General features: G+C 43.2%; 1 protein-coding gene across 4 annotated transcripts in view; it reads right to left on the reverse strand.

Annotated features, from left to right (window-relative positions):
- eci2 (enoyl-CoA delta isomerase 2) overlaps positions 1-19,725 on the reverse strand; it is a 78,046-nt gene that overhangs the window by 34,814 nt on the left and 23,507 nt on the right. For 3 of the 4 annotated variants that reach the window (XM_042345676.1, XM_042345670.1, NM_001292756.1), the window contains 2 exon segments: positions 3,072-3,228; positions 716-814 (listed from right to left, as the gene is read on the reverse strand). In XM_042345676.1, coding sequence (XP_042201610.1) covers positions 716-814; positions 3,072-3,179 — 207 coding nt within the window. In that variant the 5' untranslated portion in view covers positions 3,180-3,228. 4 annotated transcript variants of the gene reach the window in all.

Below are 19,725 nucleotides of genomic sequence, written 5' to 3' on the forward strand. Positions count from 1 at the left end.
GTTTGAATGTTTACAGAGATCCCCTAGTTAGGCAATATGCTGTCACAGCTTATAGTTACCGGGCATTAACGGAAATAGAACTGTTTAATGATCAAAAGGTGGAAAAATTGAAAAGCGCTTATGATATAATTCACCATAACTATTTTATCGCTGCTCCCATCACATTTATGGTATCCTACATTACAACATTTCTATCTTTTAATGAGATAGAATAAAGTACAAAGACAAATATTAAAGATCACTTAAGAATTTCAGCTTAAAACTCTTCAGCCTTATAAAGATATTGTTCAGTCATTAGTAACAGCACAAAAGCTCTTAAATATTTCCTGCTGTAACCTTATCTATTTGCCTGTTCCCTCTGTTCGACAGGCCTGCTCCATGTCCACCGCCTGGCCCACCCCACCAACGGCCTTACTGCCACACCCTCTGGAACTCTATCCCAGAGTCGCTTTGCCCCACCTCTTCCTTTTGCCTCCTTCATGGCCCGTCTGAAGACCTTCCTCTTTGACCGTGCTTTTGGTCATCCTCTTCCTGCAGACCCCTTGTCCTCCAACCGTCATGATTCCAACCCCGAGCTCGGGTGCAAACCCTTGATTGTCCTGCGTCTTGGGACATCCTCCCAACTTGAAGGGCACTATATAAATGCAATTTGTTGTTGTTCTTTTAAACTTTTAAAAATACATATTTAGAATTTGATAAATAAAGTATCAATTACCTTAGATATATTACCAAGTGAATTCCATGCCTCCCATTTGGCCTTATTGACAAAGTCTAACATACCAGGCTTTGGTGAACTGCAAGAACCTTGTGTAGCCTGTTAATTGAAGAAAGCGAAACAAGAAATCTCTTTTTAGATGTTTAAAGCATATTTTAAACCAAAAAATACATTCCATTTATGAACATTTCTTCATCACAAATATACCTAGACAATTTATTATTATGCATCTAGTTATTGTTAAATCCAACATATATGCTTTAAAGCAGCAAATTTGATTGTAATATTCCTACAAATGGCACACCAGAGACAAACTACCACTAGGGGGTTGGTATAAGTCTAGGCAGACAGACGGAATTAAAATCATTTAAAAATTGCTCATGATCTTATATGAAATGTGTTTGTGCCATTTCAACACAGTTCCTAAGGGATGTGTATCACTGCGCAAGACAGATTTTAAAGAGAGAACTATGCGAATACACTTATTACAAAGCATAACCTCATGCATTATTTTAAAATATGAATCTCTCAGCATGTAAACACATGGAGCTGGAAATTATTTCAGCCAAATTGGCCTTGAGTAAAGGGATCTGAAAGATTGTGAAAACAACTGCGACAAAACATTAACTCATGTGAATTGTATTTCTTCATTGATAACCTCTAGCAAGGCAGGACCGTAGCCAACCAGAAGCCATTTTTTGAAAGAGGCTCTGACCCCAGTTCAACAAGCGCAATTAGAAGATAATTGCTATGTGGACATGTTAACTGTAAATAAATGTAGCTTTCAAGAGGAGAGGCATGAGGAGGGTGCTGAAATGTGATGGAGAGCTAGCTTTGAAATTCTGCATGGAACTTTTCAGGACTTTTTTTTGAGGCCACTGCCAACATTGCTCAGCACAGACGGGGGAGTGTCGGATGGAAGGAATGTGTTGAGTCAGTATTGCCTGTGGCTCCAGATTATCTTCCCTGAACACAAGGATGGCATTCAAAACAGGGTGGGCTAATAGCACATGGACTAACCATAGTCAAATGTATGCAGGTATATTTAATATTGTAATCAATCAATCAAAATTTGAGAATCACTCGTTATTCTTTTATTGTTAGTTAATTATATAGTTAAAAACATCTTTATTGTTAAAAACATTTAAGCATTCAAACATGGTTAGTCAATAGGCTTTCAACCCAATATGCATTTTAATCTCTACCATCAATTTAGTGCCTCTTTGTGGAGACCAACCATTTCACGTCTTTGCTTTCACTCTGATGATGTGGTTTATAGTAACTTGAATTGATATACTTAGTTGTGCCCTTCATGTAAAAGAAATGTCTAAGTATACAGGATTAATTAGAAATAAAGTCAGCATTGTTATTTAGACAAATAAGGCAGACAAACAACATAGGAAATGCTAGACGAATTAGACCAAGGTTCATCCAGTTCACATTCCACCATCCTGACAGTCGCATGCTCACATCGTGTCCTGAACTATTCATATACTGTATCCCAAATATTATTTCCTAAAGAAAATCTATCTAATTTGCATTCAAAAGAATCAATGCTGTCTGCTTCCACTGTCTCCCTAGGGAGCCTGTTACATAGATTTACCACATGATGTTCCATAGATTTAATGTGATGTGTGGCCAACGAGTTGATATGGGAGAAGGAGGGACAAGGGAAGAAATGTCAGGATGAGGAGGGAATTTTTTTTGTCAGCCAAGTGTCTGACACATGCAGAAACCCATGCTTAAGACTATCCAAACCAAACTGAGAATTTCATGCATCCCACCTACACATGGAAACTCTAGAGATAGCTTATTGGAATGGAATGTGCACTCTCTCCCTGGAGGGACGCCTCCTGCTTATCTAATTCCAGAAAGTACTGGGGTCAGTTTGGAAAGAGCCGAGGCTTGGGGACTCCAGAGTGTGGTTGGGGTACTGCTGGAGTCTATCCAGCTAAAACCACACAGATTGCACTGTTTAACAAGCTTTCCCGCTGCCAGCTAGGACCACCCTACCCATTAGGACCTTGGCTTGCAGGGCTAACTGGAGCTGTGTGGGAGGTTCCCTGCCCCCAGTGACTGGTCTGCCTTGTAACTAGGATGAAAATACTAAAGTAAATCACACAAGATGAAATAGAAATAAAAAGAAGTCATGAAAAGCTTGCACTTTGCCAATTCCGATTTTTTTTCCTGTTCTTTTCCAGTGATCCTCTTAATTGCTCTTTAACTGTATAATATTTGAACACAACAGCTACATCAGCATTTTCATATGCTGCAGAATACAAAGGCATGTTACATACATTTTCCTTTCAAACAGTTTTCACCTTTCTTTGCTTTCCTTTTTAAAAAAAAGCTTTACCTGTTTAAACAAAGCATATATTCGCAATTTGGTGTCATTTCCAGGGTCATTCTTTAATGTCTTCAAATGTTCCTTTGCTTTGTCAAATTCAACTTCTGTGGCTCTCATGACAGCTCCGGTTAAATGCAGCTTAACTGCTGGAAAACTTTGAATCAGTCTATAAAATGAAATAATCTACATTAGAATTTACTTTTTAAATGTAACTGTTAGTGAACAGCATCACTTTTAGGAAGGGTTTCAAAAGAGACGGCTCATAACTATTTAACAAGCGTGAACTCATCATGTCTGCTCCTTCCACAGGCTTCACCCAGCCACAGACTCCCTCGATTCAAAAAGTTAATTAATGTTAAACTTTAGAATATTTCTCTGTCATTTTATTTCCGATATTCAACTCTGATATCCTTCCCTCCACACACATTTCTTAGCTCCAGGAGAATAGAAATCATTGTATCCTATAAAGTATTTGTTCATATCAGTCTACACCTTCCATCTTCTAATATTATAGCCGAGCAAATACATATTAATTTCTGTTTTGAACAAATTAATCAACTGCGCTGCTTGGGACTCTGTTATACTTATCCAATAGACATCGCGGAATAAAAGTTCTTCAAAACATCTCTAGACATTTTAATTTTAAACCCAGGGCCTCTAGATCTGCTCTAACAATCCAAATAGTCTGCTTATATTGATATAATCTATGCATTATATAATTTTAAAGACATTGATCACATTTCCATTAAATTACGTTTCTAATAAGATGAAGTATGTTTTAATAATTACCATTAACAAGTTCCAACTGTTACAGTAGCTCATATAGTACCAATCTGATTTTGCTGTCATAGCAATGGAAGTTTATAGAGAATAATACAATAATAATCCTTACATTTGACATAGCACCTTTCACATCATGAGGACATCCTAAAGCACTTTGCATGATATAATGTAAAGTACAGAGACTGTGCGTTTTGTGGGCAAATGTGGAAACCAATATGCACAAGGCAATGTCCCACTACCAGCTTTGGAGTGAATGAACAATTTAATTTTTGAAACAAGAATTATCATCAATACAAAAACCTTTTCTATAATATTAGAAGATGGAAGGTACAGTCTGATATGAACAAATACTTTATAGGATACAATGATTTCTATTCTCCTGGAGCTGGGAAATGTGTGTGTAAGGAAGGATACCAGAGTTGAATATCAGAAATAAAATGACAGAGCAATATTATAATAATAATAATTCTTGCATTTAATATAGGGTTTTTCACATCTTCTAGATGTCTCAAAGTGGTTCATAGAATAGACTGTAAAGTGAATTGACTGTATATTTGTGGGCGAAATGTTCTAACAACAGTAATACTAATTTACATGCTTATCCTGATATGACAATAGAAAGCACAATATTATGACATTGTTAACTTTTAGCTAGTATAAACTACTGTTTATAAAAAGATGCATGTGAGCCTTCATCATTCTGTCCTTCAGAAGTACTACAGCCATTTATATTCAGTTGTGAATGTCATCATGGCATTGCTTCCAACCAACAAATGTTCTCACACAATCTGACCTGATCACCAAGACAGTGGTTATACATTTATTTTTAGGAAACAATCTTTCTTCCAAAAATATCCAGTAGTCACTAAATGTATTGATTTAATATAACAGATGTCATGTAGGGAATTCTAAGAGTAATTAAACTGTGCTTTTTGATGACGTTCAGATAAATTACTTGAACTGCTCTCTTGTGGTTTATAACGTCTTCTCAATGCTTGGAGTGAATTGCAGCCTTGTAATTCCCTATCTGTGGCACTCATTAATTGTCTACATAACGCTCAAGATTGTGATGGGATTTTCAAGAAAAAATTAAAAATAAGCTATAAAATACAACAGGAAGTCACAAGTTGGAGCCCATAATTAACTTTGTGCAGGATTGCTAAATGATAATCTAAATTGTTAACTGAAAGATAAAAAATTGTAAAGATACAAAGTGCCAAAGATAGGTATTCCATTTCATTAGGGATATAATAGAGTAGACAAGTAGAGGAACCTAGTCATTCTCATCAGAGACTTCTGCTCATCTCCTGACAGGAATGTGGAAAAAGAGGCCCCTGAAGTCTGATGGTTACACAAAAGCAGTGATTGTTCTCGTTATGGCTTTCATCTGCAGTTACAATTACGGTTTTAACAATAAGTTGACCTATTTGCTGATGAGATACCTCCAGTAAATCAACATTTCCAATTAACTCCACTCAACTTACTTATTCACCAATATTTAAGATGTCACATTAGGCAGTTAAATATTAACTTCAATGGACTTTAACATTAAAATATAAGTTCTGCCAATGCAAAATTCTACCTCCAGTTCTGCTTTTGGACTCTGGAAGCAGGTACATTGATGCAGAGCATAAATCACACATATTACTGTACTACTACTACTAAATCTGGGAACCGGTTGAGGATAGCCCAGGGATCCTAATCCATTTTACATCCTTTACCACATTACATCAAATGTTGCAACATACTGCACACATCAACTGACACTGATCCTAAACGTCACCCAGATGGTAATTCATCAACCAAACCTGCAATGTAAATGCAGAATTAGAATAGGAAGAAAACACCATACACTGCAGATGTTGGAAATCTGAAACAAAAGCAGAAGTCGCTGGGAACACTCAGCAGGTCGGGCAGCATCTATGGAGAAAGGAAAGTATGTCAAAGTTTCGGGTCCACGACCCTTCGTGAGAACTGGGGCATGTTGGGAGGGAGAGGCTTTTAAGGGCTAACAGAGGGGGAGAGGTAGGGCAAGGAAGATAAAGGAAAAAATGGGGTAGAGCACAGGAGATGATGAGTTAAAGAGGTGTTAATGATGCAAAAACACATTAACCCAAACACAGATTTGAAGTGTGACAGCGATTTACGTGTACTACCACCAATGTAGTTCACTGCATTCGCTGCTCACGATGTGGCCTCCCCTACATTGGGCAGACCAAACGCAGATTGGGTGATCAATTTGCCGAACTCCTCCATCTGTCTGCAAGCACAACCCTGAGCTTTCGGTTTCTTATTCACTTCAACTCTCCCTCCCATTTGCACTCTGACCTCTCCATCCATGGTCTCCTACGCTGTTTCAGTGAACCACAAGCTCGAGGAACAGCACCTCATTTATCTGCTAAGGACCTTACAGCCCTCTGGCCTCAATATTGATTTCAATCATTTCAGACCTTAACAGCTCACCGTCCCCCTCTTTTGACCACTACCACATCATCTGGGTCCAGACACACCTTTTCTCTCTCTGTTCTGCCTATTTTGTTGCAATTTCCACCCCTCTTTTTGCATTATTAACACCTCTACTCCCCTGTTTTGTTACAATCCCCACCTTTGTTTTGCATCATCAACACATCATCCACTGTCCTCTACCCCATTTTCTCCTTTCTTTCCTACCCCTGCCTCCCTTTTGCCCATAAGAGCCTATCCCTCCCAACATGCCCCAGTTCTGACAAAGGATGGTGGACCAGAAACTTTGATTCACTTTCCTTTCTCCATAGATACCGCCTGTCCTGCTGAGTGTTCCCAGCGACTTGTGTTTTTGTTCTAGAATGGGAAAAATTACCTCAAGGGTACTGTACTATTTATAACTGCATTCCATCGATCACCAGTGACAATTAAGAAACCTTACAGGAATTGCATTTAAAAACAGTTCTTTCACGACGTGTTTGGGACTGAACACCCCTCTTGACTCCAGGAAAGTGGTTTCTCCCTCCAGGGCTGTATTACTGAATCACCATTTTTCTTTTAACTACAGAGTCAATCTTGTGGATTTCTAGTCACCAGGACTGGTATTTAAATAAAAATGTGTATTTATAAAATCATTTTTAAGGTCACAATCTGCTGAAGAAACACAAAATCAGCATTCTCCAAGGCCCAATTAAAACATATTGAATTCCATGTAAGATATATATAGCAAAGACCCCTGAGGTTGTAATTTTAAACTAGATAAAAGTACGTATAAGACTTACATGTGTAAACAGACTTTAGGAGGGTGACTTCTTTCCATTCCTTACAGTTGAGTATACCCTCCCAGTCCAAAAAACATGCCTTCATTGCTGCACTCTGTCCTTCCTACCCTTCAGCGACTCTCACAAATATTCTGATTGCCTTATCTCTATCGAATGTTCTCAGGAACCTATTTCTTGCTCATTATGAATTTCAGCTACACCTAGCTTTGCTTCTGCTGAAACTATTCTGCGTAGTTTACATATGTACAAACAATCAAAGAGTTACAAAGAATGTACAGTGCGGAAGCACGCCTTTGGCCCAAATAGTCAGTGCTGGTGTTTTTACTCTACATGAGTCTTCACCCATTCCTTACTCGTTCCTATCGGCGGAGTTTAATAATAATAATAATAATAATCCTTGCATTTGATATAGCGCTTTTCATGTCGGGAGGACGTCCCAAAGCGCTTCACAGAATATACTGTAAAGTGAATTGACTGTATATTTGTGGGCGAACGCGGCAGCCAATTGCGCACAGCAATGTCCCACAAACAGTCGTGGATTGAAAATGACCAATTTATTATTGTTTTTGGTTTTGGAGGGATTATTATTAGGTGTGTGGAGTAAGGAAACTTGCCCAAGGTTTCGCCCTCTGCCTGGAATTGAACTCAGGTCTCTTGCTTGCAAAGCGAGTGCTCTAACCACTGAGCTACAGGACTTCAGTTTGACTTCTACATGGGGGTGGGGGTGGCAGTGCTGAAGTGAAAGCAGAGGCATCATTTCAGAAAAGTTTTTAGGCGAGGGGTCTGGGGGTCACTGGAACCCCCGTCGCTCTTGGATTTTCAGCCATTCGTCAATCTCACCACTCCCTTTTCCAATTAAAATGAATAATTAAAAGCTTTTTATTCCCAAAACTGCAAAAATATTAAATATATAAAAATACACACACACAAACTTAAAAAGTGCCAAGTAAAAAAATTAACACAATGGAAAAACGGAAGGCTTTGCCGATAAACGGTTTTATATTGTAAAACGGAACTTTTTCTTCAATGGTGCAGGACACACACAGACAAACAAACCATCACTCAAGTCTCCTCTTGTCTGTCTCTATCTGTTCTTCTCCTGATTTCATCAGTGAAATCATTTTAGAGGTTTGCCCACATCTCAATGAAGATTTTGATATTAATTAAACACTCAAGTTGGATGAGGCTCTACCTCCTTTAACCTTATTACCCTAGTAACTTTAATTTATTTTCATTTGATGTAATGTTTTCATTACATCGAGGCTTGACTACCCAAACGCATTGCTTGTCGGCCTCCCCAACTCCTCCCTCCGTAGACGTCTGATCATCCAGAACTCTGCAGCCCGTGTCCTCTCCTGCACAAGGCTCGGTGGCTCTATCACCCCCATCCTGGCTCGACTCTACTCACTTCCCATCACACAGAGGATACAGTTCAAGATCCTGGTCCTCACCTTCAAAGCCCTCCATGGTCTTGCTTCCCCCTACATCTGTGACCTTCTAACCCCCTACCATCCTGCTCGCTCCCTCCGCTCAGTGGGCTCCGGCGTGTTTCACGTCCCCTGCCTTGCTCGCCCCACTTTTGGCAGGGGGGCCTTCTGCACTCTGCCCCCACCCTCTGGAACTCCAATCCACAGTCTCTCCACCTCGCCCCCTCCCTTGTTTCCTTCAAGACCCATCTCAAGATCCTCCTCTTCGACCATGCTTTCGATCTCCCTGCTTCCCCCCCCCCCCTGCCCGATCCCCAGCTCGGGTCCGAAACTCTGTCCGAAACAAAACAACAATTTTGTTGTTGTTTTTGTAACCCCTTCCACTGAGTCCACTTCACATCTCCAATCCAACCCACCCCAATATCCATGGATTAGCTTTCAACCGTTTTCCCCCCTCTCTTGAATTCCATCCAGAGACCCTCTGTCTTGCTCCCCACTCACCACCTTTAAACTCCCATCTTAATACCTTTGTTTCAATCATGCTATTGGTCATCTCTTTCAATCATCTTCCTCATTTTTTCATTCTCTTTACCATCCCCCAAAATCCTCTCCTACCTTCATCTCTGACATCTCCACTCTCTTTGCTTCCCTGTGCCTCTGCTCCGACTGCCTCATCATCCTAGGCAACTTGAACCTCCACTTCACCCACTCCTGCTCCATCTCCTCAGACTTCTATCCTCTCTCAACCTCTCCCTCCACATCCACTCTACTACCCACACTCACGGTCACCCGCTTGACCTCGTGATTACCCGGGGCCTCAGTGTCTCGGATGTCACCATCACTGACAAGGCCATCACTGACCACCATTTCATCTCCCTCAACTCCCATATCCCTCTCCCCACTGCCTCCAAACCTACCATCAACTTCTACCGCTCGTGGAATAAGATCTCCCCACAATCACTCTCCGCTGCCCTGGAGTCCTCTGATCTCTTCCCCCTCTGGCCCACCCACTCGCCGCACTCACTCTTCTCCACAGCACCCTCTCCACCACACTTGATGTCCTTGCCCTCCTCACCTCCCGAACTGCCTCCTATTCCCGATCCTCACCCTGGTTCACCAGCCAGCTCTGCTTGCTTAAGGGCCAGAGGCGGTCTGCCGAACGCACTTGGCTTAAATCAGGCCTAACGGTCCACCGCCATATCTGGCTGGATCTCATCAAGAACTACCGCTCCGCTCTCGCCTCAGCCAAATCATCCTTCTTTTCCAGGTTAATCCTGGAGGCGAAAGGCAATCCCAGGATCCTGTTCTCCACCACTAACCAGCTCCTCCGCCCTCCCTGCCACACCTCACAGATACTTTACTCTGACTGCCACTGCAAGAAAATTCTTCGCTCTTTCCTCTCCTCTCACTCCCTCCATGAACCCCTCCAATCGGGTTGAAACTTCTCTGGTCAAGGTCACAAACGACATCCTGACCATGTGTGACCAGAGCTTCCTCTGCCTCCTCGTCCTCTCCGCCACCTTTAACACTGTGGACCACTCAATCCTCCTCCTCCGTCTCTCCTCCCACCTCAACCTTCAAGGTTCTGTCCTTGACTGGTTCAGGTCCTACCTCTCACACCGCCTCCACTTCATCTCAGCAAATGGCTTCTCCTCCAGCCCCCGCACTGTCTCGTGCAGTGTTCCTCTGGGCTCTGTCCTCGGTCTCCTCCTCTTCACCCTTTACATGCTCCCCCTTGGTAACGTTATCCGCAGACATGGGGCAAATTTCCACACATATGTGGATGACACCCAACTCTACCTCTCTGCCTCCACTCTGAACTCCAGGACTACTGAGGTCCTGACCGACTGCCTGTCCGACATCAAGTCCTGGACGAGGGCCAACTTTCTCCAACTCAACGTCAGCAAGACCGAGGCGCTCCTGATTGGCTCACGCCAGTGCCTCCATACCTCAGGCGCTGGCAGCATCAGCCTCCACGGCTACACACTCAACCTCACTAAGCCAGTCTGGAACCTGGGTGTCTTGTTTGACCCTGAACTGTCCTTTCTCCCCCACATCCGTCCCATGACCGGTACTGCCTACCACCACCTCCGCAACATTGCCAGACTCCACCACTGCCTCACCCCTCAGGCTGCCAAAACCCTCACCCACACATTCGTCACCTCAAGGCTCGATTACTCCCTCCTCATCAGCCCTCCCAACTCTTCTCTTCACAAGCTGCAGATCATCCAAAACTCTGCAGCTCATGTACTCTCAAACACCAGGCTCCGTGACCCCATCACTCCCACCCTCGCCCGACTCCACTGGCTCTCCACACCTCAGAGGATTGAGTTTAAGATCCTCATCCTCACCTTTAAGGCCATCCATGGTCTTGCCCCCTCCAATCTCTCTGACCTGCTGACTCCCTACCAACTTGCCCGCTCCCTCCGTTCATCAGGCTCCGGCCTGCTCCATGTCTCCCGCCCTACCATCAGTGACCTCTCTGCCCCCACACTCTGGAACTCCATCCCACGATCGCTTCGCTTTCTCCCTTGCCTCCTTCAAGGCCAGTCTCAAGACCCTTCTTTTTGACCGTGCCTTTGGTCTCCCTCCCACCTCTCTGCCTTCTCTCACCCCTACACCACCCCTCCCCCATGCTCGGGCTCCAACACCTGACTGTTCAGCGCTTTGGGACGTCCTCCCGATGTGAAAGGCGCTCTGTATGTGTAATTTTGTTGTTGTTGTCATCTCACTCCCAGATGGCTCTGTGAATCTCTTGAGATGCCTTTCACATCTTTCCGACGTGAAGGGCACTATACAAGTGTTGAGACAACCTTCCAATGTGAAAGGTAATATAAAAATGTAAAATTATTGTTGTTGTAGTAGTATCATAATTTCAATGAGTTCACAAAAATACTTGACCAGCAGCAAGACAAAATACTCTCAAACATCTTCTGGACATTACACTGCCCCTGATGTTGGGCATTTAAATGGCAAATGTATTTCAACAAGACATTAATAAATTTGTTGAATGGGCATTTAAATGGCAAATGCATTTCAATGTGTGAGGTGGTACATTTTGGTAGAAGGAATAAGTAAGTCACACACATCCTGGAAAATAAAAACTTAAATGGGGTAGAGGAGCAAAGGGACCAGGGGTACACATACACAATTCATTAAAAGTAGCCCTTCACACGGGACAGCGTCTGAGCACTGAACAATGGTGGAACCTGACAACGAGAAGTTATCAAGACATTCATTCATTCTTGAACAAAGCTTACCAGAGATCCACAGAAGTTTCATGTACTCAACTGCATTACCTTCAAAATCTGGAAAGATTATTGACTTCAAAGCAAAAATCAGCACATAAGCTTCAATTAATCAAATGTTGATCTTTAATTTCTGGCAGATGGCTAAAACTACCATTTTATTTTCTCTCAATATGATCTGTACTTCTGTTTTAAGCTATACTTTATACGAAAGCTTTTTTCTATTAGATTTTGTTATTTTTTTTATTGTTCTCCATTAATTAGCAATAATTGAAAGTACAGAAATTAGTCAAATTTAAAGCAAAAGTAGTTTTTAAACTTTTTTTTAACTCACACCTGGCTGTAATTACATACCCAATAGTTGGGCACAATAACATTAATGGTACTTTTAAAAAAGGAAGCAACAATATGAATGTTTTCTTTACTTTCAGTTTGTAGTAAAAAACAATCGCATCCCATCACATATCTTGGCAGACTGTGCTGAATCTTCCTGACAGTAACATGTATGGGGTATTGCAAACTTTTGAAGCCCTTCAAAACAAATTAATATGGGTTTTCTATGAAAACAGTATATTTAATGTTTCTTTACTCAATTCTAGATAGAATTTTAAATTGAAGAAAATATATGTTGAATTTCTATTCTGTTGCTGAGCTCTCAGACATGCTGCCATTGTATAAATGCAAGTTGTTGTCGTAAATGTCAATCCAGCCATTAATGTATGGCACTGTTACTGCTTTTTCTGTACAGTGCTTCTCTAGCACCATGCTTTCCAGGCACATTTTCACTAGCTATTTTCCATCAAAACTTAGAATGTGTCACAGCTATTGTTTTAAGCTGCATGTCTTTTTCCCCTTCCCAATTCTGGATCTCACCTAGGAAGGCTGAATTTGAAATTGATCTGGGAAGTTTAAAGACTAGTTAAAGCTGTGATGTTTGATATATGCGATTTTGATAAGAAAGCAGAGACTGTACATTCACGATTAAGTTTCATATAAATGCATATTATGATTATTTTCCACATCCCATGTGTCCAACTTCATCTTGAGTACTGCATACAGTTCTGGTCACCACAACACAAACTGGCTGCCCAGGCTCTAGAGTTAGTGGAGAGAGCAACGAGGATGATCCTCAGTGCAGAGCAATGAGCTATGAGCTCGCTAGCGACTTCATTAGACAAGCTAGGGCTCTTCAATCTTGAGAGAAGACAACTTAGAGAGGGACCTCATGGAAGTGTCCAAAATTTTCACTGGGATTGAAAAAGTGAAACCAAACAATACAAAACATAGGTATAGAATTTTAAAGAGCAATTTCAGGAGATTTTCCAGGATATTTTTCTTTACTCAGAGTGTTATTAATGACTCGAACAGTTGCTGGTAAAGATGGTAGGGACCAGGACATAACTCATTTAAAAAGCAACTTGATGCTGTGTTTGGGTGGTGGGGGGAGAGAAAGAAGAGAGGAAACAGTAGTGTTCTGCAAGAATAAGATTGGATGGGTTGAATGGCCTTCTTCACCCAAACCAATGTTGTGATATCAGAGATGGTGTGTGGAATATAAATACATTCTTAATGAAGCTAAAGAATTGCTTCTTAAACCTTTTCCTTGTCCTGCCCATCCCATGAAAATAAATACAAAGTGTGACAAAACATTTGACAAGAAAAAAGACTGAAAAAGTAAACACAGAACAATACTTTAGAATCTACCAAGACAGTAAAACAAGAGGACGTAGGTTTAGAGTTGCAAAGAGAAATTTCAAGACAGACACCAGGAAGTTTTTCTTTACTCAGGTAATTAATAACTGGAACCAGTTGTCAGGAAGGGTGGTTGTGGTCAGGGCTTATTTAAAATACAGCTTGATGCTGTGATGAGAAGACGGTAAGGTGGGTGTTCTGCAGGGATGAAATCAGATAAGTCAAAGGGCCTTCTTCTTCCAAACTAATCCTGTCGCCTTCAATTTTGTGGCCACTTTTGCACAAATTAAGATTTGTACATTCAGCTTCCTCCCTGCCATGGTTGGTTCCAGCTTTGTTCCCTGTCTGACCCACTCAAGTTATCCTAGTTACACAGGCACAACTAAATAATTTTTACTCCAACTGGCTGCCAAATGACTGCCAGCCCAAACCGCTTCTAAAAAAACCTCCCAGCCCAACCCGCTCCCCCTTGGCTTAGCTCCCAATCTGAATACTTCTAGCAACAACCTGGAGAGATCCCCGCAACAGAAATTTAAATTTACTTTGCAGATTCCCACGAACACAGCACAAATTAAAAGTACCTTATCACATCAGGAAGTCTCAAAGTACTTCACAAGGAATTACTATAAAGTGTAGCAACTCCTTTTCCTTATCAATACGCTACCATTTGGTTACATCATCCAAAAGCACAGGGTCAACTTCTACATGTACGCCAATGACACCCAAATACATGTCTGTTTCTAATCTCAATTCCAGGGCAGTTACCCTCCCCACCCACCCCGCAAGGAGGACAGATAGAAGAGTGTTCCGGAGTTTTGGGGCGCAGTGGCTCAGAAGGCCCTAGCCCTCTTCATGTCACCTACCTTACCCATCCTACAATCAACAGTGGGGTTTTTGGCCTATCCACTCCCATTCTCTGGAATTCCATCCGGGAGTCTCTCTGACTCGCTCCCTCGCTCACTTCTTTCAAGGTCTGGCTCAAGACCTACCTCTTTGCCTTTGGTCATTTTTTCCCTCCCCCAATGGTTTCCAATCCCAGCTGGGGCGCCCGGACTGTTAAGTGCTTTGGAACGTTCTCCCATTGTGAAAAGCGCTTTATAAATATAAATTTGTATTGTCTTGTCTTGCTGCAGCTGAAAGCATTGTTCTTAGGTTGATTTCTAAATCCCATTTAAAATCTTATACATCACCCCCCCGCCCCCCACCCATCCCAATATGCCCTTCCACCCCACCCAGGCCTTCTCCCTCTGCCATGGCTCCTGCCACTCCCCCCTCCTTACACTCCTTTGCCCCCATTTCTCCCTCCTCCCTCTCAACCACAATCACCCGGATGAAGTTCACCACCTGCTATCTCAATCCCCTTCCCACCCAGCTGCTGGTCACTCAACTCCTTCCTGCTGGCCGACACGGTCAACCAGTCTCTCTCCTCAGGCTCTGTTCCATTCCCCCTGAAAACTGCTGTCATCACCCTCCTCCTCAAAAAACCCACCCTTGATCCCTCTAATCTCTCACACTATTGTCCCATCTCCAATCTACCCTTCCTTGACAAAGTCCTGTAATGCATTGTTGCAGGTCAACTTCAGTACCACCTCTCCCTACCCTCCCTTCTCGAGCCCCTGCAGTCTGGTTTTCGCCCTGCCCACAGCACAGACAGCAATTTTCCAAGTCACTAATGACATTCGCTCTATCTGTGACCAGGGCTCCCTCTGCCTCCTTGTCCTCCTGGATATCTCTGCCGCATTTGACACAGTCGACCCAGCCAGGCTCCTTCATCAGCTCTCCTTCTTCATCTACCTTAGTTGGACCACACTCTCGTGGTTCGAGTCCTACTTAACCAACCGCTCAATTTCATCTCAGCAAATGGTTTCTCCTCCCGCCCCCACCTGATCACCTGTGGGGTACCCCAGGGCTTCATTCCTTGGCCCTCTTTTTCTCCTTATCTATATGGTCCCATGGGGTGATGTAATTCGCAGACACGGGGTAAACTTCCACATGTATAACACACAAATCTATTTTTCCTCCTCCAGTACCAATTCCAGGTCCACCGATGTTCTATCAGCTTGTCTGGCAGACATCAGGGCCTGGATGAGTATAAGTTTCCTCCAGCTGAATATGGACAAGGCGGAAGCCATACTCCTTGCCTCCCGACAATGTCTTCGTTCCTGCAGATCTAAACTCCTCAACTTCCCTGAGTTCTCCCTCAGACTCACCGAACCAGTGTGCAACCTGGGTATCCGGTTCGACCCCTAGCTGTCCTTCGTCCCCACATCGGTCCCGGGATGGAGTTCCAGAGGGTGGGAGCAGAGTGGCAGAAGGCCCACCCGCCAATAGTGGGGCGAGCGAGGCAGGGAATGTGAAGCATGCCGGGGTCCGGTGAGCGGAGGGAGCGAGCAGGATGGTAGGGGGATAGGAGGTTGCAGAGGTAGGGGGAGCAAGACCACAGCGGGATTTGAAGGTGAAGACCAGGATCTTGAACTGTATCCTTCATGTGATGGGAAGCCAGTGAAGTCGGGCGAGGATGTGAGTGATAGGATCACATTGCCTGGTGTGGGAGAGGACACGGGCAGCAGAGTTCTGGATGATCTGCAGCCTATGGAGGGAGGAGTTGGGGAGGCTGCAAGCAATAAGTTTGGATAGTCAAGCCTTGATGTAATGAAAGCATGCATGAGGGTTTCGGCGGTCTGTGGAAGTGGGGGAAGGTAGAGCGGGTCATGGCGCAGATGTGAGGTAGAAAGAATAGTTGAGGGTCAAACAAGACCCCAAGGTTCCAGACTGGCTTAGCAAGGTGGAGTGTGCAACCATGGATGGTGATGCTGTCAGCGCCTGAGGTGAATATGCTGACGGGAGCCAATTCAGGAGCCTCGGTCTTGTTGACCTTCAACTGAAGAAAGTTAGCTCTCATCCAGGACTTGATGTCCGACAGACATTCTGTCAAGACAGCAGTGGTCCTGGAGTCAAGGATGGAGGCAGAGAGGTAGAGTTGGGTGTCATCCAGATACATGTCGAAGTTGACCCCATGTCTGCAGATGATGTCACCAAGAGGGAGTATATAGATATTGAAGAGCCCTGAGGAACGCCGCACGAGACGTTGTGGGGACTAGAGGAGAAACTGTTTGTGAAGATGAAATGGAGGCGATTGGTGCGAGAGGTACGATCTGAACCAGTCAAGGACAGAGCCATGAAGGTTGGGTGAGGAGAGGCGTTGGATGAGGATAGAATGGTTGATGGTGTCGAAGACAGCAGAGAGGTCAAGGAGGACGAGGAGGCAGATGGACAGAATGTCACTTGCCACTTTGACCAGAGCTGTTTCTGTGCTGTAGGCGGCATGCAAACCCGATTGGAGCAGTCTGTGAAGGGAGCGGCGGGAGAGGAAGGAGTGAAGCTGGGGAGCAACAACTCATTCCAGGACCTTGGAGAGGAAAGGGAGGTTGGAGATGGGGTGGTAGTTTGGGAGTAGAGGTGGGTCCTGGGAGGGTTCTTTTAAGGATAGGAGTGATGACGGCAGTTTTTAAATGGGGTGTATGGACAGGCAGTCATTTATGATGGAAAAGTTAAGAGGGAGGTTAGTGGAATGGAAGGAAAATAAAAAATAATAAAATGTGTTGGTCAGAGGATTATAATAACATGTAATGTTATACCAGAAGAAAAGCCACAAAAATATTGAAAGGGAGCTGGATACATAGTTAAAGGCAAACTATATATTAAAAAAATGAGGAAAGCTCAGAAAATTAGTTAGAGTATATACTCTCTGAGAACTAATAAACTTGATCGGCCAAATGCTTCTATCTGTGCTGTATTTCTATGATTCTATAAACACTTCCATTTCAATTAGACACCTATTTTTTTATTCCAAACTAATGGTTTTCCTCTTTGCTCGCTGTAAAAGCTTCAAGGTAAAATGTGTTTCAAAAGTTCCTGGTATTTATCGCTTCAAATTAAACTCTCTTAAAATCTGCATTGGTGAATATTCAGAAAACAGGGAGTTTAGGAACGATAATAATGTGATAGAACACCAATAATGTTGAAACATCTCAAGGGACTCACAGAAAATTGCTTTCAAATATAATGACTATTTGTGGGACCTTGCTTGCTCAATTTGTCTACAAACACCTATGAATGACCAATTTATCTGAGACAGATGGGAACTCAGTTTAAGTCCCATCAAAACAGCACGTCGGACATTGTAATGCTCCCCCACATTACACCAGAGTGCATAAGATCAAAGGTCTTTCATTACGTCCAGGCTTGACTACTCTAACTCCCTGCTAACCGGACTTTCCAACTCTTTCCTCCACAAGCTGCAGTTTAATCAGACCTCTGCAGCTCGTGTCCTCTCCCTCACTAAGCTCCATGAGCCAATCACCCCCATTCTTGCCCAACTTCACTGGCTCTCCATCCCCCAGAGGATCAAGTTCAAGATCCTCATCCTCACATTTAAAGACTTCTACGATCTTTATCCTCCCTACCTCTGTGATCTACCAAAGGTTTACAATCTGTCTGCTCCTTCTGTTCGGCGGACACTGCCTGGTCCACATCCCCCGCCCTGCCTACTCCACCATCAGCGGTTGGGCATTCAGCCTTTCTGCCCCCATCCTCTGGAAATCCATCCCGGAATCCCTCCGTCTTGCACCCTCCCTTGCCTCCTTCAAGGCCCATCTCAAGACCTTCCTCTTCAACTGGGCCTTCGGTCATCTTCCCACCCCACCCATCTTACCTCCATCCCTTGATTACAACCTCCAGCTCGGGTGCAAACCCTTCGCTGTCCAGCGACATGGGACATCCTGCCAATGTGAAATGCTACCTAAATGCAATTTGTTGTTGTGTAAATTTTACAAATTATGGCTGTTTGTGAGACATTGCTGTGTGCAAATTGGCTGCGCTGTTTGTCCTCAAAACACAGCCACTGCACTATATATCTTGTGAAGCGTTTTGTAATGTTCTCTTGACCAAGACTGCACTAGCAAATGTAAGGATTATTATTTACTCTGTTAACCGAATTTTTACCTTTTCCATATTTTTTCCCTCCCATTCTTCCCAGAGCAGCATTGACTATGGCTGTGTGTGTCACCACAGCCTATTCGGAGTCCTGTAGCTCAGTGGTTAGAGCACTCGCTTTGCAAGTGAGAGATCTGAGTTCAATTCCAGGCAGAGGGCGAAACCTTGGGCAAGTTTCCTTACTCCACACACCTAATAATAATCCCTCCAAAAAAAACCAAAAACAATAATAAATTGGTCATTTTCAATCTACGACTGTTTGTGGGACATTGCTGTGCGCAATTGGCTGCCGCGTTCGCCCAGAAATATACAGTCAATTCACTTTACAGTGTGTTCTGTGAAGCGCTGTGGGACGTCCTCCCGACGTGAAAAGCGCTATATCAAATGCAAGGATTATTATATTATTATATTATTATTACTCCGTTTTCTGAATTTTTCCATTCCTCTACCTTTATTCCCACGCTAATGTATTGTTATAGTTATTCATGATTATGGATAGCACATTCACTTCTCCATTATACAAAAGTTGTATATATTTAAAAATATCGCTTTTCTTTAAGAAACACCATGGTCCTAATAGATTTGTGGGTTTGCAAGTGTAGCAGTAAGCGAAACAGACTAACAGGAACAGCTTCAGTTCCCAGTCTGTGCTGAATTAGTTACTCTCAGTTAGGGTAGCAATTGGATTACTATAATTAGCCTTAGTGTCCCTAGCCTCGGGAAGAAAGAGGTGGAAAATGCATTAGGTTTCCTGGCTTTAATTGCTATTCCTTTTGCACATTATGAGTATCGGGAGAGAACAGGATTCCCTTCACTGTCACAAATTTGCTAACATTCACTGCTTGGATCACCATTTGAGAACAGTCATGTGTGGACCTGTACCCCACCAAGAAGTTAGGATCTTCAGGCAAAGAGGGACAAGATAGGCAAAAAAAACAACTACTACCACCACCACCACCAACAAATTGCTTTGTGTCAGGAGGAAGATCCAAGACAGGGCACTGGACATTCGATGGTTTGTAGCCAAACTGGGGATTAGATTTGAAGGGAGTGGGCACCATGGGGGTGGAGATGAGAAGATGACCAAAGGCGCGATGAAATAGGAAGGTTTTGAGAAACACCGTTAAAGGAGGTGAGGGAGGGGGTAAGGAGAAGTGACTCCAGGATGGAGTTCAGAGGGTGGGGGGAGATAGGCTGAAAGTCTGACTCATGATGGTGGAACAGACATAGAACAGTTAAATATCTGGATGGAGTGAGCAGGTTGGTAAGGTTT

The sequence above is a fragment of the Callorhinchus milii genome, unplaced genomic scaffold, assembly GCF_018977255.1.
Source record: "Callorhinchus milii isolate IMCB2004 unplaced genomic scaffold, IMCB_Cmil_1.0 Scaffold2, whole genome shotgun sequence".
NCBI lineage: Eukaryota > Metazoa > Chordata > Chondrichthyes > Chimaeriformes > Callorhinchidae > Callorhinchus > Callorhinchus milii.